The 25,818-nt window shown below is 61.6% G+C and overlaps 1 protein-coding gene across 3 annotated transcripts in view; it reads right to left on the bottom strand.

The window, feature by feature from the left end:
- Window positions 1-239: 239 nt before the first annotated feature.
- Window positions 240-25,818, bottom strand: part of COL5A1 (collagen type V alpha 1 chain) — a 151,216-nt gene continuing 125,637 nt past the window's right edge. For 2 of the 3 annotated variants that reach the window (XM_024999726.2, XM_059891908.1), the window contains exons 51-66: window positions 25,228-25,281; window positions 24,899-24,952; window positions 24,037-24,090; window positions 23,419-23,472; window positions 22,500-22,607; window positions 22,361-22,414; window positions 22,216-22,269; window positions 21,811-21,918; window positions 20,652-20,705; window positions 19,794-19,829; window positions 19,358-19,411; window positions 18,653-18,908; window positions 17,391-17,503; window positions 11,802-11,870; window positions 7,953-8,186; window positions 240-2,530 (exon numbers count right to left, since the gene is read on the bottom strand). In XM_024999726.2, the coding sequence (XP_024855494.1) occupies window positions 2,384-2,530; window positions 7,953-8,186; window positions 11,802-11,870; window positions 17,391-17,503; window positions 18,653-18,908; window positions 19,358-19,411; window positions 19,794-19,829; window positions 20,652-20,705; window positions 21,811-21,918; window positions 22,216-22,269; window positions 22,361-22,414; window positions 22,500-22,607; window positions 23,419-23,472; window positions 24,037-24,090; window positions 24,899-24,952; window positions 25,228-25,281 (1,503 nt within the window). In that variant the 3' untranslated portion in view covers window positions 240-2,383. Of the gene's footprint in view, window positions 2,531-7,952; window positions 8,187-11,671; window positions 11,741-11,801; window positions 11,871-17,390; window positions 17,504-18,652; window positions 18,909-19,357; window positions 19,412-19,793; window positions 19,830-20,651; window positions 20,706-21,810; window positions 21,919-22,215; window positions 22,270-22,360; window positions 22,415-22,499; window positions 22,608-23,418; window positions 23,473-24,036; window positions 24,091-24,898; window positions 24,953-25,227; window positions 25,282-25,818 lie in introns of all 3 variants that reach the window. The other variant, XM_024999727.2, reaches the window with a different exon arrangement.

The following is a 25,818-nucleotide window of genomic DNA, read 5'->3' as shown; positions in this document are numbered from 1 at the left end:
GTTACACAGGTTTAAAATATTTTAAAATACTCTTTCCTGGGCATTACAGTGGAAACGTATGAACACGTCTATTGGGTTTTCGGGAAATGTACAATATGTCGCTTGACATTCTATTTGAAAGGGCCTGATGTCCTAGAATATTTACTATAGGTTTTCTTTTGACCATTTTCCTTTTCTCTTCAATCAACATCTGTCCAATTATATAGATGAGGGAAAAAAATAAAATTACACCGAAAGAATTTCTGCAAATATAAGAAGTAATTTTATTGCAATATATCATAGCTAAGTGGTCTGGGGAGAATGGGACACGTTTTGACTCAGTACAAATTGCAACAGCTTTGAAGGGACCAATGGAGGAGAGATTGACAGAATGAGAGGAGAACTTGGTGGGATGAGAAATCGAAATGGAATCACATGACCTAGACAACACCCACAGGGCGCCCCGTGGCAACGATCCGATATGGCTTTTCTATCGAAGAGATGAAGGACAGGGTCATTGGCAGACGCTGGCATCCTGGGTTCGGAAGAATCTCAAAGCCAGACTTTTCTTTGGCAAGAGCAAGACTCAATTTCCAGGGGATTCGGGAAATCCTCGTGGTGGTGGTGGGGGGCGACTCCTGGGTTGCTCCGCTGTGGTTTCCTAAGCTGGAACCGCGGTCCGATGGGGCAGGGTGGGCGGAGAACAGCACCAGGGCCGGGACCCACAACTCCTCCTGAGGGGGCTGCACAGGGCCCCAGGGCCCGTCTCGCTTCTCCCATCCTGGCAGGAAAGGGCATTGCACAAGGGCAGCTTTTCACAGTAAAGGAATCACCTTTCCTGCCAGCCCAGCAAGTCCTTGCCCTCGCGCGGTGAGGAGGACCGGTACTGGATGGAGCCTGGCTGGCCAGAGCACCCGAGCACCCGAGACCCACGCCCAGCACATTCGCAGACGGAAATCCAAATTGCTTTCGTGGGGATGAGGCACAGCTGGCGGCCCCGGCGGGACTCACAGAGTTCATTGCACATTTGTCTGTCTGCCGAGGCCACACGGAGGGCAGCCCCGCTGAAGGCCACGTGCTGCCTCAATTCAGTTCTTGCAAAAAAAAAAAAAAAAACAAAAACAATGCAGAAATTAGCACCACAAACATTCGGCAACTGAATACAATCTGCCATCGTTACACTGTGGGAGGCGTCCGCATATTGTGTGTGTGTGTCTTCGGATCACAGACGCACAGCCTAAGAGTGGTACCCCGCCTGGAGCGGCATCGCTGCTGTCTGGGAGGAGGGCAGGGCCACGGGAGGGCAGGTGGCAAAAATCTAGATGGTGGCGGCGAGAGCCAGGAGGGAGAGAGATGGGGATGGGGAACGAGGCCCAGCAGGCAGCCCCAGGGCCACCTTAAGGAGATCTTAACACGTAGCACCACAAGAGGAGTGTAAACATAAGCACCAATTTTCACTGAATTATCATCGACAGAAAATGCGGTTTCCCTGCCCTGGACATTCTCCCATCAGGCTCTGCAGGAAGAAACATGGAAAAAGGAAGCAATTAAAATTAATTTAAGCCTGCGTTTTCATCTAAGTGCATGTGGAGAAGACAGAGTGTAAAATCCTTTTTCCTTTTTCTCCCTGTTTAAAAAAAAAATCCAGAGCTAATCAAAGGCCTATCTGAAAGGGGCACGGCCACCTGCTTTGTGAATGGTACGGTGAACGCTGTCTGCCTTTGGCAAGTTCCCAATTCATCACACGTCCTGGAGAGGGCGGGGGTGTGGACTGCCTCCCGGCACACACGCCCCGGCCGTTTTTCCAACTCTCCCAGTGGGACTGCAGCGGGGTTCACAGGCATGATTGAAAGTCAGGGACACTGAACATGCATGACGATACAATACAAATATTTACTTAAAACTCACAGAAACAGAAGCACCTTTAATCCATCGCAAAGGCACACACAGGATGGCATTTGGCCTGTGAATGGATCTTGTTAAAAACGGAGGCTCTGGAGGGTGGGGTGACCTTTACAAGGCTGGCCTCGGAACAAGGTTTGAAGGTCAGGGGACAATACGCATCTTCAAGTTGAATTTTTTTTTTTTTTAAAAAGGCTTGATCTCCAAATACGGCAGCCCTACCCTTCTCCGTGAAGACCATCCACGGGCTCGGTGGGGGGGCCCCGCTCCCTTCCCAGGGAGTGCGGCGTGGCCGGGACGGGGCTGCCGGAAGCAGGCGGCTGCGGGGCGTCTAGGTCATGTGATTCGGCTCCGGGGTGGGGGCGCGGACGCGGCTCTTTCCCTTTGCTCTCGTGCGGGGCGGCCCGGCGCCGTGGGAAGGGCAAGGGGCCCTCACTGTCCGGACGCCCGCAGGCGGCGCGCTGAGGTCACAAGGTTGCTCTTGGGGCCGGGCTCGCGGCTCCTAGCCCAGGAAGCAAGCCGGCCCCACTTCAAATCCAAATTTCTGTGACGCTTCACCGAAGTCGTTGAACATGATGTCGACGATGGGCACCTGCTCCACCTTGGGCGTGTCGATCTCCAGAACCGTCTTCTGATACCCTTTCTTCGTCTGCGGGGCGTGGGGCGGAGGGGAGACGGATGGGTCAGCAAGGGGGTTCCACGTCCGCCACACCCTCCTGAGCTCCGAAACCCACCCCCAGCAGGATGACCGCTGTGGGAGTAGGCAGCTCAAGCCAGGACGTCCATCCAGCCCCAACACTTGGGAGCAGGACGCAGTGTAGGGAGGCTATGCTGAGGGTCCCCAGCCCTTCGGGACCCACGCTTCCATCCCCACCAGCTGGGAGCCCCCCCCATTGAGCCGCAGGGATCTGCCCCAGGGCAGTCCAGCCAGGATGAGTCAGCCCTCCCCAGCTCCAACCACTGCCTCACTCCCGTGAGTGTCTGAGTTCCCGCCCAGCACCACCCTGGTGGACGTGAGCCCCACCTTCCGAGTGGGAGAGTGAACCCCCAGGGGTACAGAACTGCCCCAGGAGGGTTGGCTCCCCTACCCCACCGGCCATGGCCCCAGAATACATGAGAGCCTCCCACACCCAACCCTGAGCACCAGGACACCCGTCAGGGATGCACTGGTCCCGCCCCCGGCAGCTCCCCCAAGATGAGGGTCTGGGATCATCGCAGACGCCGCCTGCCGGCCTGTTCTGGACCAGTGGTCTTCTCTGCCTCGCCTGAGACCAGGTGTGGCCTCGATGGATCCGGTCCCAGGGAGGCTGTCCCTCCACCACCCAATCCCCCACAACGCGTGACTAGTCCAGGGAGAAGGCAGCACCTCCTGGGGCCTTGACCCCCTCCAGCAGGATGGCGTGGGCACGACCCTCTCAGGGAGGCCATAACCATCACCTGGGTGACCACAAAAAGCCCCCGGAGCCCCATGTGGCCCTGGCAAGGTGGTCAGTGAGTCCAGCTGCTAGGAGGTGGCCTCCACTGTCTGGGTGGCAGGCTTCAGTATGGCCCTGGTCCCTGATTTCCCGGTGGATCGCTCCTCGGGGGAAACCTGCCTGGTGAGGACAGCCTCAGGAGGGAGCTTCACATGTCAGTCGCTCAGCAACCTCAGGCACCTTCAGGGACTGACTGTGTGCGGCCCCAGACCCGATGGGGAAGCCTTACCCCCTGGGTGACTGTGTTGGGAGGTCATTAGGTCACTGGGATGGGGCCTCATGAATGGGATTCGTGCCCTTTTAAGAAGCAGCTGGAATGCTAGCTCTTAACCCTGTGTGAGAACAAGGGGAGATGGGGCGGCCATCTGCAGCCCGGGGGAGGGCCGCTACCAGCCCGGACATGAGCCTCCAGCACCGCAAGGATGACTGTGTGCTGTTGACAAGCCCCTGGTCAGCAGTGAACTGACCAGCAGCTCAAATAGACCAGGACAGATGCCGGGCCAGAGCCAGCCCGCTAAGCTACCCCACATTCGTCAACCTCCGAAACCAAATCGGGTGACTAATATCCGCTGTTTTAGGTGCTAAATCTGGAGGGTAACTTGTTACTAGCAATGGATGACTACCGTACTTGCTGCAGCTCATTTTCCTCCACTGGAGGACGGGTAGCTGTGCTCCAAGGACGTGGAGAGGATGGGCAGAGCCTCATGGAACAGAGTTCCTGGCCCAGCCTCCATGAAGGTGCGTTTGGACTGAGCCTGGGAGCGACCTGCTCTGAGTTTCCTTCAGAATCTCCACAACCCGCAGACTCGCCTCCCCTTGGCCCTGCCTTCACAGGAAGGGAGCACCCTCAGCGGGCCAGGCTGGGACTGCTTGAACGCCAGGATCAACACTTCAGAGTCAAGCTGCGTCCTCCTGTGAGCTTGTTAGTACCGCTGGCTTCAGCCCGTCCCGGGGACAGAATTCAGGAGGCCGAGAGCGGGATGGAGAGCGGGATGCGGCGTCTGCGTGGTTTAGGTGTATCTCGGGCAACTCTGACACGCGTGGGTCACGGTCATCGTCTGAGTAACACTGTGTGAAGGACCTGTCCAGCGGCCAGGAGCTCAAGGGCACAGATGCCGTGGGCTCCCGGCAAAGCGGCCGCGGCCCAGCCTGGGGGGAATACCAGCCCTCCACTGCCAGGGAAGGGGCTAAGGACCACCGCAGCCCTGTGGGTGCTGGGAGGGACTGGCGGGCAGTGGGGTTGGACTCAGGGCCCCCAGGGGGGATGCCACCCTCGCCTCTTCACCCTCCCTTGGCTGGTCCAGCGAGGATGGTTCAGAGTCCACCCATCCCTCTACCCCAGCTCTGGCCCTGGTCCGACCACCACCCAGCAGGGGCTCGAGTGGATGGCTGCCCTGGCCTCCGATGGGCCTCTGCTGTCACGGGGAGCCGGGCAGCCCGGCTTGCCTCTCCTCCACAAAGAGGCCTTGGCGGTGCCAGTGCCCGCCTCCTCCTCCCACCAGGGACGGCAGCGTGTGCCGAGCTGGCAGATGCTTCCTCCCGGATGGATGGGGCCCCAGGGCTGCAGTTATCAGAGCGCTCAGAGGGGCCTCCGTGAGCACTGGGCTCCATCACCCCGTCACTCCTGAGGCATAAATAACCATCACGGGCTGGCAAAGGCCCCCCGGGGTGCGCGGAGCTGCACAGACCGCGGGATTTATGTGGTGGAGCTCCTGGGGCCTCCTGCCCAGTGATTCGAGCCTCTGCATTCAGTGGCCCCCTCACCAGGCTGCGCAGCTGCACCACGCCAGAGTCCAAATCCCAGTGTCTTCGGTCCTCACTACAGTGTGGACCAAGCGGGCCTCCAGGGAGGCAGGCCTCTCTGCCCCCAGCCTGCGTTCCTCGAGCCTCCGGCACAAGTGCCTGTGAGGGGTGTGACCTTTCAAGTCGTGGCTGCACTTCCGGCGGGTGGTGGCGTGGCGCGGGGTCAGCAGAGCACGGCCGCTGCAGGCCGTCCTCCAGAAGCGCCTGGCGCCCCAGCTCCGTGCTCCACCCGGCCCGGGCCTCCCCACGTCCCCTCTCCTGCCTGCCCGCTGAGCCCGTTTTCCCCATCAGCTGGGTTACTCTCTTTAGACACGACCTCTCCACCTTCTCAAAGACAGACTCTTTCCAGGAGTAAAAACATCAAGGGCCAAATGCAGATATTTCCATGATGCCAAGTCTTGCTTCTGTGCCTAAGGTGCCCGGAGGACCAGCATGGAGCATGGCAATGATCGCCAGGGTTCCTGGAGTCACAGCAGCTGGCTGCATCTGTGTTTCTCTCAAGGAGCAGCTCAGGGCCTGGATCTCACGTGGGCCTCGGGGTCGGGGTGCCTGGGCGGCAGGGCTGGCTTCGGTGGGCGGAGATGAGGAGCTGGCTCCTTCTGATCTTCTCTGTGACTCGGAACCTGTGACTGTCCATCCTGAAGCATGGTGGCCCCCTGCCGGGCACTCTTGTCCCCAGAGGGGCGCGTGGCAATGCCACCTGCCCCTTCACCCCAGACACATTTTCCCAGCATCCTTTCAGGGAACGGCCCCTCTTCTGGAAAACCAGTCTCCGCTCTTTACCAGGTGACGCATATGGGCCAACCAGAGTGCTTCCCTTTCTGCCAGGGGAGCCGGGGAGCTCAGCCCCACTGCAGGCTCTGCCCCAGGGCTGACGCTCCTCCCCAAGTCCTCATTTCTCCTCCTCCTCCACCTGACTGCCTCACCCTCGGGAGCCCGAGCTGCCCCAAAATAGGAAGGGCGATGATTCTGGGCTCACGGCGGCTGAGCGTGGCTCAGCGCTCCTCCGGCACATTCCTCCCGGAGCAGCCCTGTGAAACAGTGCTGTTCTTGTCTTCCTTTGTAGGAGGCAGACGCCAGACAGGATTTTAGTTGGTGCCTCATGACCTCTGGAAGCAGCTTGGGGTTTGCGTCAGGAACGTGAGCAGATGCTGGACGACCAGGGCTTCCGGAGCTTTGGGTCCTTTTTCCCGGGGTATCCTGCATCCCTTGACCTCAGGGAAGGACCCGCTCTGCACAGGCCACAGTGAGGTCCAAAGGACCGACCCACACCAAGGCCAGGGGCCAGGGCATCTGGGTGGGGGCGGCTGCCCTGCGGGGCACCCTGGCCCCATGCCTGCCCTGCACACACTCACCTCTAATCCCCAACGAACCCTGGGGGTTGTAACTAGATCCTTTTTTGGGAAGAAGGACTAGAGCTCCCACAGCCGAATGGCCCAGGCCAGTCCCAGCAGAGCAGCCAGGGGAGGAGGCAAGATGTGAGCCTGGTTCCACCTGAGTCCTGCTCGTAGCAATGGGTCAGCACCTGCCTTCCTGCCGGCCCGCTGGGCTCATCCCAGACGCCCCAGGCTGGCCAGGTGGCCAGTCTACCTTGATGGACCTTAGGTAGAACCCTCAGATCCCACATGCCCCGACAGCATGGGACGCGAATGCAAAGGCAGGAGCAGTGGCTGCTCGCAAGCAGGCAGAGGCAGCTTTGTGCCCGGGATGCCTGCCCCCACCTGCGGACGCTTGTGACCAGCTCTGACACATGCCCTGGCCGCTCTGTTCAACAAGAGGGTTGGAGCCAAGTGTAAAAACCTCCAGAACCAAGAAGAACCAGAACGGATGCAGATGGTTTACTCCATGTGGAAATCCATGGGAAGGGCCCCAACTGGGACTGGGTCCTAGGATGGAGGGAAGGGCTTCCTGACCATAAGATGGGAGGCTGGAGCCTTCCAGAGGAGGGTGTCCACAGAGGCCGACACCATGCAGCAGGCCCGAGCCTACACTAGCCAAGTCCCCCGAGGGAGCCAGGCCGGGCAGGGACCTCGGGCAGGGTCTCTGGAAGCAGGTGGTGAGAGGTCAGGGGTCAGACGTCAGAGGTGGCAGTATAGACCAGCAGGATGGTGATTTCTGGTGACCCCCCCGACCTCCAGCCTCGGACAGGCCACACGGGAGGCCCATCTGAGGGTTTTACCAGGACTGGGCCCCGTGCACGGCTGCGCTAAACATCTCTCAGGATCCCAGGACAGAAGGACCCAGCTCAGTTCTAGGGGCTGACCCTCACTCTGGGGGCACACGTAGGGGTGCAGAGGGGCAAGCACAGGTCCAGGGAGTGAAGGCAGCCCAGCCCTGGGCGGCCTCCCTCGGGCCTGAGCAGAGCATCCTTCCTAGAGGGCGGCACGGGGTCCAGGGAGCGGACCCAGTGTGGGCTGGGGATGTCACGAGTGGGCAGTTCCACTGCCTGCTGTCTGCAGACATTTCCCAGGATGGCCATGTTCTCAGGGGCTCAGCCTCAGCTCCGGCCAGTCCCCAAAAGTGGAGGTGTCTCAACTTCCAAATCGGATCAAGAGCCCTTCACGGCATCCTAGGCTTCAGGGACCCGGGCTCGGACTCTCCAACCCCAGCACCTCAGGAAGGTCTGGCTGTGGGCTATGGAATTCCACGTCCACTAGCCATGGCCAGCCCTCACTGCACCCAGTGCCCATCACATGGCAGGTGCCCAGGAAACTCATGTCAAGCAAATGACTGCACCGTACGAGACGCATCCGGCCCTGCCCCGCCCCGCCCCGCCTGAGCGCAGACACTCACGGCGCAGCCGTCCACCAGGGCGCGGATGTAGGGGCTGTTGTCATATGACATCTCCTCGTCGTTGGAGCCCAGGAAGCGCATGGCCTTGTCATAGCTGCCCGTGGCGGCGTCCTGCCAGGCCACCGACTGGTAGCAGTTGTAGGTGATGTTCTGGTGGGCGGAGGCGCTGAGCAGCCGCAGGAAGGTCATCTGGACGACGCCCACGGGGTTGCCCTCGGCGTCCACATAGGAGAGCTGCAGGGCGACAGGACGGGGGCTCAGCGGGGTGGGAACACGTGGCCGCCCAAGGCCCCTCGTCCACATGGGCAGGCTTGGGAGCTTCAGCCCTGAGCTGTCTCCTCTGGAGTGTGGGCCATGCCAAGGGCCCCACCTGGAAAGGAGCCACACACCTGGGCCCCCAGGCCAGCACTCACTGGCTCTCTGGGGGGTTCCCTGGAACACAGTGAACCCCACCTCGTTTCCTTCAAGGACCCAAGTAACCCACCCACTCCTTGCCTGGCTGGTCCCTACTCAGCCTCCGGGGCCTGACTCATATGCTTCCTCTTCCAGGAAGCCTGCCTGGGTTAGATGTCCTCGCCCAGCGTGGCCTGGCTCAGTGTCCGTCTCTCCTAATGGCTGTAGGGCCCTCCGTACCAGCACTGGACTGCTGTGTTGGGGTCCCTGGGGCCTGGTCTCTGGCCCTCCTTGGACCGAGAGTGCCCGGAGCACAGGAGCTTGGCGTGCACATCCTGTCTCTGTGCCCTGAGGCAGCATAAGGAAGGTGCTCACTAGATGATGCTGACCACTGGCTGGTCGCCATGATGTACAAAGACCTGACCGGGGCCGTGAGAACTGGACACAGAAAGGGCAGGAGGCCTTGGAGAGGGATGGGCCGGTTGGGCGTGAGATATGTGGTGCTTGGCCAGCAGACGGGAGGGCCAGCCTGTGAGAGGGTCACGGGCCATATGGCCAAGAGCCAGAGGCCTGGAGGGACTGGGCACTTCTCTGAGCACAGGGGGAAGGCCTCTGCTGACCCCTCCCCGGGCGTGGACCCAGGGGAGAGCACAGCCAGTGTGGAGGCCTAGGGGTCAAGGGGTCAGCCTTGCCCACGTGAGCGGGCAGCCTGAAGTCGGGGCGAGACACCCAGGAGAGAGGGCAGGCTGGTTCCCAAGTGACTCCTTGGCGTCACGGGCTGGGAGCTCAGTGGGCCGGTGCCGGGTGCCCTGAGGGACAGATCAGCTTCTGCACCTTCTCGATAGCGGCTCTGTGAGCTGCTGTGCCCGGCAGGGGTGGGGGTTCCCAAATCCCTGGGATGAGGCAGGTCTCTCCTCCCCTAAAGGCCCTCCTCTCGGACCCAGCAGAGCGAGCTCGGCCCGTGCTGGGTCCCCATCCGACAGGGGCGGGCTAACATCAGGGCCTGACACCCCAGGTCCTCCTGACACACAGGTGCTCCACCGCTGCTCTGGCTCAGACCCCGGCGCCTGGCTCAGCCAGGCAAGCGCACTGGCTGCCCCCAAGCACACAGAGGCAGCTTGGTGCCCGGGATGCCTGCCCCCGGTCGGGGACGCCTGTGACCAGCTCTGACACACGCCCTGGCCATTCTGTTCAATAAGAGGGTTAGAGCCGAGTGTAAATCCTCAGGAACCAAGAAGAGCCAGAAAGGATTACAGACGGTCTACTCTACGTGGAAATCCACGGGAAGGGCCCCAAACACCCGTGCTGATCACACGAGGGGCACTTGAAGTCACTACTGTCCTTGTATTTAGAGATCTCTGTGTGAGGATGGCTGATGGCGGCGAGCCAGGCCCGGCCTCCTGCTCCTCCCCACCAGGGCGGGGAGAGCGCAGAGCGGCCAGCCAGCTCCCCACGTGGCCGCCGGCCACCGACCTCCAGCTGGACCTTGAGGAGAGAGAGGGGATACCAACCGCGGTCTGGGCTGTCGGCGTTCCTCCTGGAGGGAAGGTGACTGACTGGAGGCAGGAGGCATGCGCACAGAGGCGGGGGCAGTGCTGCACACAGAAGGACCTGAAGCTCCGGAGCCGGGCAGAGGTGAGGCCCGGGCTCTGCCCACCCCGAGCCCTACGCTGGCATCTCAGAGCCCTGGGTGAGCCCTCCCCTCCTGGGGAAAGGGGCCGTGCAGCGTCCCGTTGGTGACGCCCAGGGCAGCCGGCTGGGAAAAGCGCCTGTTTCTTTGCGGGGGAACCGCGTCTATGCCCTGTGATGCCCACTGTGATGGTCACAGGCAGCTAGAAACGATGCGGCTGGAACGTGGAGGAGACGCGTGGCCATCCCCGGAACCGTCCCTCACCTCCGGCCTTGGTCAACTGTCCGCGAAGCAGGACGTAAGGAGGAGGTGGGCTCGGGCCGGCGGCTGAGAGCGAGTGCTCTGCGCCCTCGTCTACGGAATCAGGCGGTGGGCATGGGGCTGAGGGCCCCTGGCTGGAGAAGCCCAGCAGCACGGCTGCAGAAGGGGCCCCGGCCCCTCCTCCTCAGTCCTGCGCCCACCTACCAGCATCCGCCGGGCTCAAGTGCCCTGGGCACTGCCTTCCCAAGGGGTACCCACTTCAGGTCCTTCTGCATGCCAGAGGCTCTGTCCTGAGGACAGCCCCAAGGCGGCACGGGGAGGAGAGCCAGCAGGAAGGAGGGGGAGAGGGTGCCTGGGTGTCTGCCCAGAGACAGAGGAAGCCCACGACAAGGCAAGGCGAGTGCAAACTTTGTGTCTAGAAAGAGCTTCGGTGACCGGGGCTCAAGGACACGGGGCGTGAGCTGTTAACAGTGAGCACGTAGCACCTCGGGGTCTGGATCAGGGTCCCCAGGGTGGACTGGTGGAAGGCCCTGCTCTGAGTCCCGGGGGAGAGCGGCCCTGGGCCCCTGGGGAGCCAACTGAGGACGGAGGGTCAGGTCAGGCCCACACCCTGGACCCGAGAGCTGCTTCTGAGAGACAAGTATGTCCTTCCAGGGCGGCCAGGCGGACCCTGGCGGAGGAGGGGACGCAGGAAGCGAGGGGCTCTGGTGGCACCTGCAGTGTGGCCGCGTCTGGAACCTGGGCCTTGAGCTCATCGGGAAGGGGCACAGAACTCTGTGCTGGGCTCCAGAAATGGGCCCGAGTCAAAGGCCCAGAACATTCTGGAGGGGAAAACGCCCTCCCGGGCGGAAGCAACCACAGCCCCAGGGGATCGGGCGCAACGGGCCCCAGTCTCTCGACCCCTGGAGACCCACGAAGTCCAGTCCTTTCGAGGGACGCCAGCTGCCTGCACCTCCAGATAGACCGCTTAAGACTGGGTCCCCAGAAGTCAGCACAGGGACCAGCACGACTGTGTGGGACACAGCGGAGGAGCCCGCGGCCCCTCGGCCCCGGCCGCAGCAAGGGCGGGCCCGGGACATGAGCCCTGGAGGGGCTGCACGGCCTAACAGGCCGGGGCTCACTCCATCCGAGCTGCCCGCTAGGACTGAGCTAAATACACCCTCCACTCCTGGGGTCTGTGGTCTCGGTTCCTGGCAGACCCAGCCGGGGGCTCTGAAAGCCAGCCTCACGCCCTCCACCTGATCAGACAGCTGTCCAGCTGCCCTCGGCTAGAGTGGACCCCCGTCGGCGCGGCAGGAGGGGCCAGCCTGAGCCTGGCGGTCATGGAGGCGGAGCAGTTTGGCCAAAGGGCGAGAGCAGGTGAGGCGCTGGGGGTCCGTCCCATGCACAGCCGCGCCCGGCCGAGCCGCAAGCAGGCAGCCCCGGGGCCACTTACCAGCGACCCTCGCTTGTACTGACTGTACCAGGTGGAGGGCTGCTCTTTGGGCCAGCGGGCCATTTTACTCTGCAAGATACGAAACGGGCGGGTTTAAACCACACCGCACGCTCGGCAGAGGCCGTCTTACCAGTTTGCCACGCTTGAATTCACTGAACCAGGAACCCGGGTTTTCTTTGGGCCAAGAAGTGATTCTGGCCTAAACATCGAGGGGGGAGGCAGGGGAGGGAGAGAAACAGAGAGAACGAGAGCGTTACTTCTGCCTCCTCGAGAGACACAGGTGCGCCGTCTCCCCGCCGAGCGGAGCAGCTGCGACGGCCGGCCGGCCCTTCCGGCGCCCCCCAGGACAGGCCTGTGACCACTGTGGGGACTGGCCCTGGCGCTTTCCAGGGGTCAGCACCGGCTCCATGGGCAGGATCAGAGTTTGCATCTGATCGCTTCCATGTGTCCAGCACCGAGTACAGAGCCTTGTGCTTGGCGACTGCAGAGACACGCCCCTGGAGCGGATGAATGAACGAAGGGGTGGGCGCACGGCTGCTCCTGCATCTCACCCGGGGAGGACAGGAAAGACAATAGGGCCAGTTACTGCTGACGCGCTGAGGGCACCCCAAGGGCATCCTCTCATCTGACCCCCCCACCTAGGGGCGATCTAGGAGCGCAGCTTCATCTCCAAGGCCTCTCCCTGGGAACAGAGCGGGCAGGAGACCCTCCCAGGGTCCAGCCAGGGGTGAGGTACACATGCGTTTCCCGCCTGTGACGTGCACTTTGGTGGCACATGTGGTGTGTGTGCCGAGCGGGCGGTGGTCATCCTCTCCGGGGAGATTGCCTGTGAGTCCAGCCTGTTCCCAGCTGTCCCTCTGGTCCCCTGCCTGTGCCGCGGGTCCTGGGCCCCATCCCCGGCTCTTCTCCTGCACTGGGCTCGCGCAGGGGAGCCCGAGCAGTCGCCCCAGGGGTGGGCCAGCGTGTCCAGCCCGCCTCCCGTCCTGCAGGCTCTGCCCCCAGTTCTGAGTCTCTGCTCTCGGTGCTGCGCTTGGCTAGCATGAGGGCCGCGTCCTCCCAGAGCAGGAGCGGGGCTGCAGGCAGGGGCAGGCCTCACCCAGACCTCTCCCGCTGCCAAGGGGGCCCTGCAGCCCGGGCGACTGGGCACAACGTTTCCACCCACCCGAGGCTCCCAGCCTGTGGGCCCGTGGAGGTCAGCACACGAGCAGAGGAAGAGCAAGGACCCACGGGGCTCACTCAGTGCCCCAAGCCCAGCGTCCGCCCGGCTCCACCACCCGGGAAGGCTCCCGGGGATTCCCCTGGCTCCCCGGGAGTGAGGCCGTCTGCAGAGGACAGACAGCAACACAGGGAAGTGGAACAGCTTTTTTTCACCTGAATTTCCCCCGGGGCCTCCATCAGAGGCAGGGCCGGGGGCTGGGTTTCCTCGTGACCCACAGGGATCTTGCTGTCAGGAGTGCGTTTCCCCAGGATTTAAAATCCCAGGTCGGGGGAGAGCGAGCATGAGCCAGGGTCCCTGCTGTGCCTGTCAGCGCAGGGCCTGCTCCTGTGGCCCCCGGGGGCACCGGCGCTCCCCGTGGGGATCGTGAACCTCAGGGACGGGCGCCGCGGCGGCTCCCCTCGAGGGAAGCGGCTCTGGGCGTTGAGGCCGCTGGAAACTCGAGGACATGGGTGCCCGACTCCTGCCGGGGGTGACCCTGGACCTGCGCAGCTCCAGGAACTGGCCACCTTCAGTTTGCGGCAGGGACGGGGAGCCGTAGGGGTGTAACATCATGGAGGAGAGTGTGCAGGAGGTGCAGAGGGCACCGTGGCCCAAGACTGCACCATCTTCCCAGCTAGAGCCCTCGCCCTCCTTCCTCAGCTGCCCTGGGCCAAAGAGAGCCCGGCTTCCAATCGTGCTTGAGAGAAGGCGACATATGCCAGAGACACACGCCTGTCCCTGCATGACATCCACACGCCATCCACACGCCACCCACACGCCACCCACACGCCATCCACACGCCACCCACGTGCCATCCACATGCCACCCACATGCCATCCATGTGCCACTCACGCCATCCACATGCCACCCACACTTCACCCACATCACCCACACACCATCCACTGCCATCCACCTGTCACCTACACATCACCCACATGCCACCCACACGTCACCCACACACCATCCACCCATCACCCACATGCCACCCACACACCATCCACACACACTGGTTTACACCTGTCCACACACACAGACGCCACCACAGACCCGAGGTCTCTAAAAGACCACTGGTGACTCAGGTTGACAGCTTACAAAATCTCCATGGATCAGAACCTCACTAAACAGACTATAAAGGAATGCATCGCACTCAGGAGCAAATACCCTAGAAGCTGCCACTAAGAACTTCAGCAAATGCCACCTTCTACAAGATGTATTTGGGTTACTTGGCCCTTAAAGTCCTTTCATGGGCTTCAGGCTGGTCTGAGGTCAGGACTACAGGGTCATTTTGGGAAGCATCTGACCAACCAGTGGTGGAAATCCTAGCTAGGGGGTAGTCGGGGGAAGATACCCATGAGCCAGGCACTCCTCAACCCTCCACACACGAGACTGAGCCAAGCCCGTCCCATCCCTAGCAGTTTCTCCTCAAAGGAAACTCAAGTCTATTCTGGAGGAGATCAGTGGAGAAATAACTCAAGAAAGAGTGAAGGGATGCAGCCAAAGCAAAAACAACACCCAGTTGTGGATGTGACTGGTGATGGAAGCAAGGTCCAATGCTGTAAAGAGCAATATTGCATAGGAACCTGGAATGTCAGGTCCATGAATCAAGGCAAATTGGAAGTGGTCAAACAGGAGATGGCAAGAGTGAATGTCGACATTCTAGGAATCAGCGAACTGAAATGGACTGGAATGGGTGAATTTAACTCAGATGACCATTATATCTACTACTGTGGGCAGGAATCCCTCAGAAGGAATGGAGTAGCCATCATGGTCAACAAAAGAGTCTGAAATGCAGTACTTGGATGCAATCTCAAAAACGACAGAATGATCTCTGTTCGTTTCCAAGGCAAACCATTCAATATCACAGTAATCCAAGTCTATGCCCCAACCAGTTATGCTGAAGAAGCTGAAGTTGAACGGTTCTATGAAGACCTACAAGACCTTTTAGAACTAACACCCAAAAAAGATGTCCTTCTCATTATAGGGGACTGGAATGCAAAAGTAGGAAGTCAAGAAACACCTGGGGTAACAGGCAAATTTGGCCTTGGAACACGGAATGAAGCAGGGCAAAGACTAATAGAGTTTTGCCAAGAAAATGCACTGGTCATAGCAAACACCCTCTTCCAACAACACAAGAGAAGACTCTATACACGGACATCACCAGATGGTCAACACCAAAATCAGATTGATTATATTCTTCGCAGCCAAAGATGGAGAAGCTCTATACAGTCAACAAAAACAAGACCAGGAGCTGACTGTGGCTCAGACCATGAACTCCTTATTGCCAAATTCAGACGTAAATTGAAGAAAGTGGGGAAAACCACTAGACAATTCAGGTATGACCTAAATCATATCCCTTATGATTATACAGTGGAAGTGAGAAATAGATTTAAGGGCCTAGATCTGATAGATAGAGTGCCTGATGAGCTATGGAATGAGGTTCGTGACATTGTACAGGAGACAGGGATCAAGACCATCCCCATGGAAAAGAAATGAAAAAAAGCAAAATGGCTGTCTGGGGAGGCCTTACAAATAGCTGTGAAAAGAAGAGAAGCGAAAGGCAAAGGAGAAAAGGAAAGATATAAGCATCTGAATGCAGAGTTCCAAAGAATAGCAAGAAGAGATAAGAAAGCCTTCTTCAGCGATCAGTGCAAAGAAATAGAGGAAAACAATAGAATGGGAAAGACTAGAGATCTCTTCAAGAAAATCAGAGATACCAAGGGAACACTTCATGCCAAGATGGGCTCGATAAAGGACAGAAATGGTATGGACCTAACAGAAGCAGAAGATGTTAAGAAGAGATGGCAAGAATACACGGAAGAACTGTACAAAAAAGATCTTCACGATGGTGTGATCACTGACCTAGAGCCAGACATCCTGGAATGTGAAGTCAAGTGGGCCTTAGAAAGCATCACTATGAACAAAGCTAGCGGAGGTGATGGAATTCCAGTGGAGCTACTTCAAATCCTGAAAGATGATGCTGTGAAAGTGCTGCACTCAATATGCCAGCAAATTTGGAAAACTCAGCAGTGGCCACAGGACTGGAAAAGGTCAGTTTTCATTCCAATCCCAAAGAAAGGCAATGCCAAAGAATGCTCAAACTACCACACAATTGCACTCATCTCACACGCTAGTAAAGTAATGCTTAAAATTCTCCAAGCAAGGCTTCAGCAATATGTGAACCGTGAACTTCCAGATGTTCAAGCTGGTTTTAGAAAAGGCAGAGGAACCAGAGATCAAATTGCCAACATCTGCTGGATCATGGAAAAAGCAAGAAAGTTCCAGAAAAACATCTATTTCTGCTTTATTGACTATGCCAAAGCCTTTGACTGTGTGGATCACAAGAAACTGTGGAAAATTCTGAAAGAGATGGGAATACCAGACCACCTGACCTGCCTCTTGAGAAATCTGTATGCAGGTCAGGAAGCAACAGTTAGAACTGGACATGGAACGACAGACTGGTTCCAAATAGGAAAAGGAGTATGTCAAGGCTGTATATTGTCACCCTGTTTATTTAACTTATATGCAGAGTACATCATAAGAAATGCTGGACTGGAAGAAACACAAGCTGGAATCAAGATTGCCAGGAGAAATATCAATAACCTCAGATATGCAGATGATACCACCCTTATGGCAGAAAGTGAAGAGGAACTAAAAAGCCTCTTCATGAAGGTGAAAGTGGAGAGTGAAAAAGTTGGCTTAAAGCTCAACATTCAGAAAATGAAGATCATGGCATCCAGTCCCATCACTTCATGGGAAATAGATGGGGAAACAGTGTCAGACTTTATTTTTCTGGGCTCCAAAATCACTGCAGATGGTGACTGCAGCCATGAAATTAAAAGACGCTTACTCCTTGGAAGGAAAGTTATGACCAACCTAGATAGCATATTCAAAAGCAGAGATATTACTTTGCCAACAAAGGTTCGTCTAGTCAAGGCTATGGTTTTTCCTGTGGTCATGTATGGATGTGAGGGTTGGACTGTGAAGAAGGCTGAGCACTGAAGAATTGATGCTTTTGAACTGTGGTGTTGGAGAAGACTCTTGAGGGTCCCTTGGACTGCAAGGAGATCCAACCAGTCCACCCTAAAGGAGATCAGCCCTGGGATTTCTTTGGAAGGAATGATGCTAAAGCTGAATCTCCAGTACTTTGGCCACCTCATGCGAAGAGTTGACTCATTGGAAAAGACTCTGATGCTGGGAAGGATTGGGGGCAGGAGGAGAAGGGGACGACAGAGGATGAGACGGCTGGATGGCATCACTGACTCGATGGACGTGAGTCTGAGTGAACTCCGGGAGTTGGTGATGGACAGGGAGGCCTGGCGTGCTGCGATTCATGGGGTTGCAGAGTCAGACACGACTGAGCGACTGATCTGATCTGATCTGGAGGAGAAACCTTAATTTTGGAACTGGTTTTCATTTCCTGGTTTCAGCTTCTGGATTTCATTCCTGAAACTGCACACATTACACAGCGGGGGCCCGGGGCCAGCCCCACCGGGAGAGGAGGTGGTGGGGGCGGGCACTCACCCCTTCAGACTTCTTGTCGGGGAAGACGCACGTTGACCCCCCGGCCGTGAAGTTGCAGTAGACCTTGAAGGAGTCCCGGGAGCAGCCTTGGTTCGGATCCACCCAGTATTCGCCTGGATCACAGGGGCAGGGGCAGGGGCAGGGTCTAGGTCAGGGTTGGGGCCAGGCTGAGGTCAAGGTCCGGGTCGGGGTTGGGGTCAGGGTCGGGGTCAGGGTCAGGGTTAGGGTCGGGGCCAGTGTCAGGGTCTAGGTCAGGGTTGGGGTCAGGGTCGGGTCAGGATTGGGGTCAGGGTCAGGGTCAGGGTTAGGGTCGGGGTCAGGGTTAGGGTTGGGGTCAGGGTCAGGGTTAGGGTCGGGATCAGGGTCAGAGTCAGGGTTAGGGTCGGGGTCAGGGTTAGGGTCAGGGCTGGGGTCAGGTTGGGGTCAGGGTCTGTTTCGGGGTTGGGGTCAGGGTCAGGGTCGGGATTATGGTTGGGGTAGGGGACAGGGTCAGTGTCGGGGTCGGGGTCAGGGAGGCAGACTGTGAGAGCTGCCCCCTGGATGGTACAGAAGCAGCTGCCACTGGGTGGCCCAGCAGTCACGGGCACGGCCCGGCCTCACGCCACAGCATGGCCCCCTCTGGGTGACCCTAAGGGCCTCCCACTGTCCCTGCTGGGCCCATGGAGCCACAGGGACAGGCTTGTCCCCAGGAGCACAGCTGGAGGGTGAGGCCCACAGGGCCCGGCTCTGGGGGCCCAGGAGGGTGGCTCTCCCCGCTGGGCGGGTGGGTGGCTGGGAGCCCAGCGGTGCTCCGGGAATGGTTCCGGAAGTTCACGCACGTGGGGTCACAGTCAACAGCACGGGACTGGTTTGCGTTTGTATGGAATTCCGGAGTCTAAGCGGTGCTTCCCCAGGCGCCACAGCAAACTCCAGCACGAGGACTCCCTAACACGGGTGCGGCTGCAGCTGGAGCGCACGCCTGACGGGGGCGTGCTTTACCCCCGTTTACAGATGTGCAGCCCCGGCTCCGGGCAGAGCAGATGGCATGCCTGACAACAACTGAGCTTAGACTACACTCTGTTCCGTGCGACCCCAGGCCTCGACCTCTTTCCTGGCTCCCAGGACGGCTTCCCGTTCTCCTGCGATGCCTCGCCAGGTGACGGGGCAGAGGCCCCTGCATCCCATCCCCCCAGGGAGGGGACCTGAGCCGGGTGCATGCCCACCCAGGCATGGGTCCCTGCCACTGCCCGCTCTGTGTGTCCCCAGGCCTGCAGCCGCCCTACCGTCAGGGAAGTCGGGGTGGCAGAGCTGGAGGTCTTTGCAGGTGCGTGCGGGGTTCTGCGGTGTGCCCAGCGGCCGCTTCATCTGCTCGATCTCCAGCTTCAGGGAGTTGAGCGAGCCGAAGATCTCCTCCATGCCATCCGCATAGTCCATGTACTGCTCGCCCTCTGCGTCGTCCATCAGCTGGCTGGCATCGATATTCCGCCGGGTCCTGGATGCCTGGATCGGCAGGGGCTGGATGACCTCGCCTGGGGGGCCCTGGGTGCGGAAGAGGGCAGTGGTGGGTGGGGCAGGGCAGGGCCCACAGCCAGGGCCGCAGCTGCAGGCGCCTGTCCATCTCAGCACAGTCTTCTTCCCTTTTCTATGTCTCTGGAACATTCCACATGATCCCGCAAGGCCTTGCCCGGTGCTGCCTGACCCCTGCCCAACACACGCATGTGTGCACACACACACGCATATGCGTGCATACACACCTGTTCACACAGAGGTATGTGGGTGCACACACACACACACGTGTGTGTTTGCTCACCCTTCATCTCTCCCCAGCCATACTTCCGAGGGCGAGGCGCCATGGGCTGACCTGTGTCCAGGGCCAGGCCCCGCCCCACCACACGTCACACATTGTTAAGAATGTTTTGGGATCAAACCACACAATTCCCTCAGCATCAGGGGACCCCCCAACTCCCGAGTCCTCAAGGGCTACTCACTGGTGGGCCAGGGGGTCCTGGCTGGCCTGCCTCACCCTTCGGGCCAGTGGGACCCTGGGGAGAAAGAAAAGAGAATCAGCCATGGTCACTGAGGCCTGATGGGACCTGTCCACCTGGAGGTCGAGAACGATCCCCGGGAGCACGTGGGGAGGGCAGAGAGGCTGATCGAACGTGCTGGGCGCCCCCCAGCCGCAGGTGTGAGAACCAGACACCCGAGGGGCAGCCTGGGGGGCAGGGCCCTTCCTTGGGCGCAGGGAGCCATGGTCTGCGGTGACTCAGGCTGGAGGCGGGCGCAGGCCAGGCCGGCCCCAGAGGAGGGGCGTCAACCACCAGCCCGGAGAGGCAAGGGGGATGGGGACCCCGGGAGGTTCTCAGCCCACAGCCTGTACCCCCTCCAACTCCGGGCCCAGGGGCTGGTCAGGGCGATGCCACTTACCGAGGAGCCCTTAGCGCCTTTTGGACCAGGGGGCCCCTGTGGAGAGAGGCAGGGCGTCAGCGGGGGGCGGCCCCTTCCCCCAGGCCCCGGCTGTGACCCACACCCCCACAGCCCCGGCCCCCTTAGGCCCTCCTTCTCTGCCCGCGGCCCCTCCCAGGAGTCTGAGTTTGCACCTGCTTCACGGGGAGGCAGGTGGGGGGGCGCTCACCCACACGGAGGCTGGGGGTCCTGTGGGCCCCAGCCCAGCCCCTCACCCTCCCCCGCAGGGAAATCGCAGCTCAGGCAGCCGGAGTGAGAAGCAACAGGGGCGTGGAGGCCCCGGAGGCCCTGACGTGGGGCCCCCAGCCCCTCCTGACAGCTTGCCACAGAGCCAGTGGCAGAGAAGCTGGGTCCACCTTGGGCCACGTGGACCCAGGCCCAGGTGGCGCTCAGAGGCCGACTGGTTTGGGCGAGAAGCAATTCAAGGCCCGGGGACGTGTCCTGGGTCTTCCAGCTGCAGGGCGAGGCCCCAGGCTGGTGCCTGGAAGCCAGGACCCCAGGTCCTCGTGTCCGGGCCAGGCTGGCCCTGCTTGTGCAGACGGCGAGGCCCAGGAGGGACCGGCCGCTGTCCTCACTGTCCCCAAAACGCCCACAGAGGACTGTCCACATATCCTAAAAAGTCTGGAGAAAGAGGCTTGCCCCCGTTCCCCGCACCTGAATCAGGGCCCAGTGACCTACTTCCTTGTTTCCATCGCTCAGAGCTCGCATCAGAGATAATGAGCAGAGAAACCCAGGGGGCCCCCAGACCCCGCCCTGGGGCCCCACAGCTTCCCTGTGGCCACTCCCACCCCGCTCCCATGTGCCCCTCCATATACACACCGGCAGGCCGGGGGGACCCGGGGGGCCAATCGGGCCGGAAGGACCGGTGATACCCTGAAAGGAGCAGAAACACGGTCGTCATCGCTCAGATCGGGGGGAGCCTGACCTGCAGCCTCGGCCCCCGGCTCTCACTGGCCTCCTCCCCTGACTCAGACACGTGTGAGCGGAGCCCTCACTCCTTGCGGGGCCTGATGGGGCCTGAACGCCTGCCGGGAAGCCTGGCACCCAGGGGCCCCTGCCCGGCCGGCCTGGAAGGACCCCCAGGGAGCCTGAGCGTGACCCCTCTAACGTCCCGTGTGCGCCAGCCCCGCCCGGTCCCCCTGGCTGCTTTCTGCTCTAGCTGGGGGTCCACCCTGAGCACGAGCCCCGCTCGGGGGCGGCGAGCGTCCTGGGGCCCTGTCTCTTCCGCCTGTCCATCCAGCCTCCCAAGGGCTTCCCCACAGTGGAGCTTGCATCCTGACTGACCCCCTCTCCTGGTCTAGGTGCCACGGGGAGACACGGCGGGGTGAGGCAGGGGATGTCGCCTCCCGCCTGGGCTCCTCCCTCCAGCTCTGCCTCAGGCACCCTGCCCTCTCCCAGGTCGGGTGCCAGCCAAGGTGGGCACGGCTCAGGGGCACGTGTGAGCCATCACACCTGGCTTGGGCAGCGGGGGTTCACAGGCTGCAGTGAGGCCCCGTGGCCTTGCTGTGGGGACAGGAAAGGCGGGCCTGCCAGGCCTCAACACCCCCACGTACACCCTCCCATTCCCCGGCCAAAGAACCCACTGCCAGAACCCCCCAGGTGCAGGGCAGGCCAGCCTCGCAAGCTGTTTTCCTGGCTGTGGTTTCCCGGGGGCTGGTTCCCAGGGAAGTCTGGGGTCAGCTGCACATATATGGAGTCAAGGGGGAGCCAGGATGCAGCTGAGCGTCGCCAATGACCCTGGACGCTCAGCTGGGACAGACGCCTTTCTGAGTGTGGTGGGGGTGATGGCCTTCACTGCGGAGGCCAGCAGGACCGTGAGGGCTGCTCAGGGCCTGGGCTGCGCTCCAGTTCCGCTCCTGGGCCCTGTGCGCCAGGGTGATCCCGGCGCCGCGGCTGCTCCTGCCCTGACCCCGTGGCCAGGAACGTCCTTCCAGCTTGAACTAGCCTCGAATCTTTGGATACAGCCTGTTCCACGCACCTGTTCTCCCTTAGGGCCCGAGGAGCCCTGGGGGCCGGGGACTCCGCGGTCACCCTTTTCTCCCTGTTCGCCCGGAGGTCCGATGAGGCCGATCAAGCCTGGGTGACCCTGTGGGAATGAAAGGGGCATTTGTGGTGGCAACGCCTCACGTCCGGCCGCGTGGCCCAGCCAGAAGCGGCAGCGCTGCCTTCCGCCCTGCTCGAAGCTCCTGCAGTGGAAATGTGCCCCAGGCCGGCCCCGACAGCGGGCAGCGGCCGGGTCTCCAAGCCACACGGATCTGTTCCCTTCGAGTCGCCACCCCGAGCAGGTGACGCTGGCAGGGACGAGCCAGACCTTGTGAGGCCCGAGGCACAGGCTCTCAGGGGGCCCACACTTCAGCCGCACGGGCGCCTGCAGGCCACTCACCTTCTCTCCTTTGGGTCCAGAGTCTCCTTTGAGGCCGGGGAGTCCTGGGGGGCCCTGCGGGGGAGGCGAGGGGCTCAGAGTTCTCATCCCAAACCCCGCCCTCTGCCACCTCCGCCGGGGGCCCCTGGGGCACGTCCTGACTCACCATGGGTCCTGGGGGGCCATCAGGGCCCGGGGCTCCGGGGAGACCTTGTTCACCCTGAAACACAGTCGAACCTGCACGTGAGCCCCGCCCTCAGCAGCTGCCGCCCCACCCTCAGGCCCCCCACCCTGGGGCCACTCACCACTGGGCCCGGGATCCCTCGAAGGCCGTCGGGCCCCGGCTTCCCGGGGGCCCCCTGGGGGCCAATGGGGCCAGTCTTCCCAGGAGGGCCTTCCAAGCCGGCTTCTCCCTGCAAGGAGGACAGAGTGGGGCCCCGATGCTTGAGGCTGTGGTCACCCCAGCCCGGAACCACTGCCCAGAAACCCCGAGGAGCCTTGGTGAGAACCCCGCATGCCCCAACACCCAGGGGTGCCCCCAACTTTCCTGCCTCTATATAGAGGCCACTCAGCCCCCATCCTCCACCCACTGAAGACCTCAGTCAACTGGGCTCTAGCCGCCCAGCCACCACGGCCACCATGGCGGTTATGGCCAGCTTGGAGCTCACGGTGGACACGGCCACGCGTCCTGAGCAGACCTGGGCTGGACGAGCTCCACAGTCTCAGTCGACACTGGGGCCCCTCCACTCCAGGAGGAGGCACCCAGGCCCCACCCAGAGCTCCTGGGGAGAGCGGCCATGAGGGCTCTGGGTGCCAGGCTGCACCCTAACCTCACCGCAGGGCACCCCACCCTCTGCTCTGCCCTGCAGTGGGTGCTGTCACCGTCTCTGCTTTGCAGGAGAGGCAGCCAGGCGCGGCCAGGTCAACGCCAGGCCCTGAGGTACCCGGCACGGGCCTCCCCTCCCCCAGGCTGGTGGGGCACATGAACTGCAGTGCCCAGTCAGGGACCCCCAGCCGGAGGCACAGCCTGTCTCCCCCTGCAGAGGATGGGCTCTTCCACCCAGGTCTGCATGGAGCCGGCCCCTCTGAACCCCACAGCCCCTCTCTGTGTGTTCAGCATCCAATCCCTCTCCACCCCCTGACCCCAAGTGGCCACCGTGCCCTCGGCACGCCCTGGAAGGCCTATGCACAGTAACGGCCACAGCCGGGCTAGAAAGCACCCACCTTGGCTCCTTTCTCCCCCTGCCTGCCTTCGGGACCTGCGGGGCCGGGCGGACCCTGGAGGGAGCAAGAGGGCAACGCGTGAGGAATGGGCTCCCAGAAGCCGAGAAGGCAGCTGAGCGCGGTGGGGCACAGGCCTGGCAGGGGCGTGGGGCTGCTCCCAGGCCTCCAGAACAAGGCCCGAGGCCTCTGGTCCCAGAAAAGGGCAGCGGGCTGGGCTGGGGGTCGGGCACTCCGGTGGCCTCCCCTCCCGCACACTCAGAGCGGCCGCGGTCATCGCAGCCCCAGCAACAGATGGTTCCGTTTGTGGGATGATTCAGTTTGCTTGCTCTGACTTTTCCAAAGGTCTGACCCGGGGGAAAGGGGCTTTTTCAGCTTCGTGGGTGTGTTTTTTCTCCCACGACAGCCATAAGAGAAGGTCTGCTCAGTCAGCTCATCCTGAAAGGAGTGGCGCATCGACCTGGCGGCTCTGAGATTGGATACCGTGGCAGCACGCCGAGCGGGCTGTGAGCTTCAAAGAGAAGCCGCTTCCTCCTCCCAGGGGCTACCCAGGTTCCCAGGGTCTGTGCAGGGCGGGGGAGGGGCAGGTTTCGTGCAGGGACGCCCGGCAGCTCCACGTACCCTTTTTCCTGGAGGCCCAGATGGGCCTGGCTCACCCGTAGGGCCTGGTGATCCCTGGGGTGGGAGAAAGCAGAGCATTTAAGTCAAGGATGTTAGCTGAGACCCGGCGGGGCTGGGTGGGTCTGAGGCTAAGAACACACAGAGCTTTCACTCCGACCTCGGCCAGCCCCAAAGCTGCCCCTCTCGTCTTCTGCAGAATCGGCCCTGAGTGGGGGTGGTCCTGGACTGCCCTGCCCTGCCCTCAGGCTGCACCAGTGTGGGGGCCCATCCCACCTGCGGCTCTGCTGCATCTGGGGAGGGTTCCCAGCAAGCCGGCCGGCACCCCTTCTGCAGAGGTGGACCCTGGGTCACAGGCCAGGAAGGGGTAGGAGGGCAGACATCTCTTCGGGGCCCTAAGCTGGTGTCCCGAGCTCGAAACAACGTTTCGGAAACCCGATGAGAGGCACGTCCAGTGTGAGCTCAGCTCAAGGCTCACGTGGGAAGAGCCTTTTGAGGAGCACATCCAACCCTACCCGGCAGAAACAGGGATCCTGAGGATGCTGGGTGGGCTTCTGAGGGGGTGTCGCGGACACCGGGCTTCGTGTGCAGAGCCGCCGTCAGGCCTGGGGGTGCATTTCCCCTTCTGGGAGGAGGGTCCCCAGCTCGCAAGGGTCCTCCGAGGACCCTTGGCTGGGTCACTACTCTAAGGCAACTGGGTGAAATGAACAGAGCAGGTTGCAAGGCCTGACACCTCCCTGCGCGGCCGCGTCGCCTGACGCCTCCCTGCGCGGCCGCGTCGCCTGACGCCTCCCTGCGCGGCCGCGTCGCCTGGCGCCTCCCTGCATAGCCGCGTCAGGGCCCCAGAGGTCCCAGGTGGACTCACCGTTTGCCCGGGTTCACCATCGTCTCCTTTGTCGCCAGGGGGACCGTCTTGACCCTGTGGGACCAAAAGCAGGTTTCTTCTGTGCCCTGGGCACACCCGAGTTCAGGCACCAGGACCCACTGGTCCCCGGTCCCGACCCCAAAACCCACCCGGGGTGCCCACCCAGGGCGCTCGGAGGGGAGACGCCTTTCCCCGCGTGCTTGTCAGAAGGGGGTTGAGCACCATGCTCCGAGCAGAGGCAGAACAGCAGCAGACGGAAGGGAAAAGACAGGCCTGGAGGCAGGTCACGGGCTGTAGGGACCCCTGGCTCGGCACTCTCGGGCACCTACCGCGGGGCCGGGTTCTCCGGGGGGACCGGGATCTCCGGGAAAACCGACGGGGCCCTGAAATGGAGCGAGAGAAGCGTCAGCCACCCTCCCAGAGCGCGCTGGACTCACAGGGCTGCGTCCACACAGCCGGCCCATGCCTCCCGCCAGCCTGGCACCTCAGGGCTCCCCAGAGCAGGGGGCTCCCCCCAGAGCATCATTCCCTGTGCGGTGGGCCAGACGGGGCCGCCGCTCGCCTTCCAGAGGCCTCAGAGGGCAGCCTCCTGCCCAGGTGTCTGCTCCTGGGGCCGTGGCTGACCCTGATCCTGAACCCTGAACTGTAGGACTCGATGCTCTGCAGACCCTCCTGAGGCAAAGCGAGGCAGACCGCGGAGGGGTGGGGCGGGGCGGAGGGGTGGGGCGGGGCGGAGGGGCGGGGCGGGGCGGAGGGGCGGGGCGGAGGGGGTGGGGCGGAGGGGCGGGGCGGAGGGGCGGGGCGGAGGGGCGGGGCGGAGGGGCGGGGCGGAGGGGGTGGGGCGGAGGGGCGGGGCGGAGGGGGTGGGGCGGAGGGGGTGGGGCGGGGGGGTGGGGCGGAGGGCGGGGCGGAGGGCGGGG

Source organism: Bos taurus, chromosome 11 (genome assembly GCF_002263795.3).
Source record: "Bos taurus isolate L1 Dominette 01449 registration number 42190680 breed Hereford chromosome 11, ARS-UCD2.0, whole genome shotgun sequence".
In the NCBI taxonomy this organism is placed as follows: Eukaryota; Metazoa; Chordata; class Mammalia; order Artiodactyla; family Bovidae; genus Bos; species Bos taurus.
Note: the sequence above shows the minus strand (reverse complement) of the source record. Positions and strands in the feature narration are given on the sequence as shown.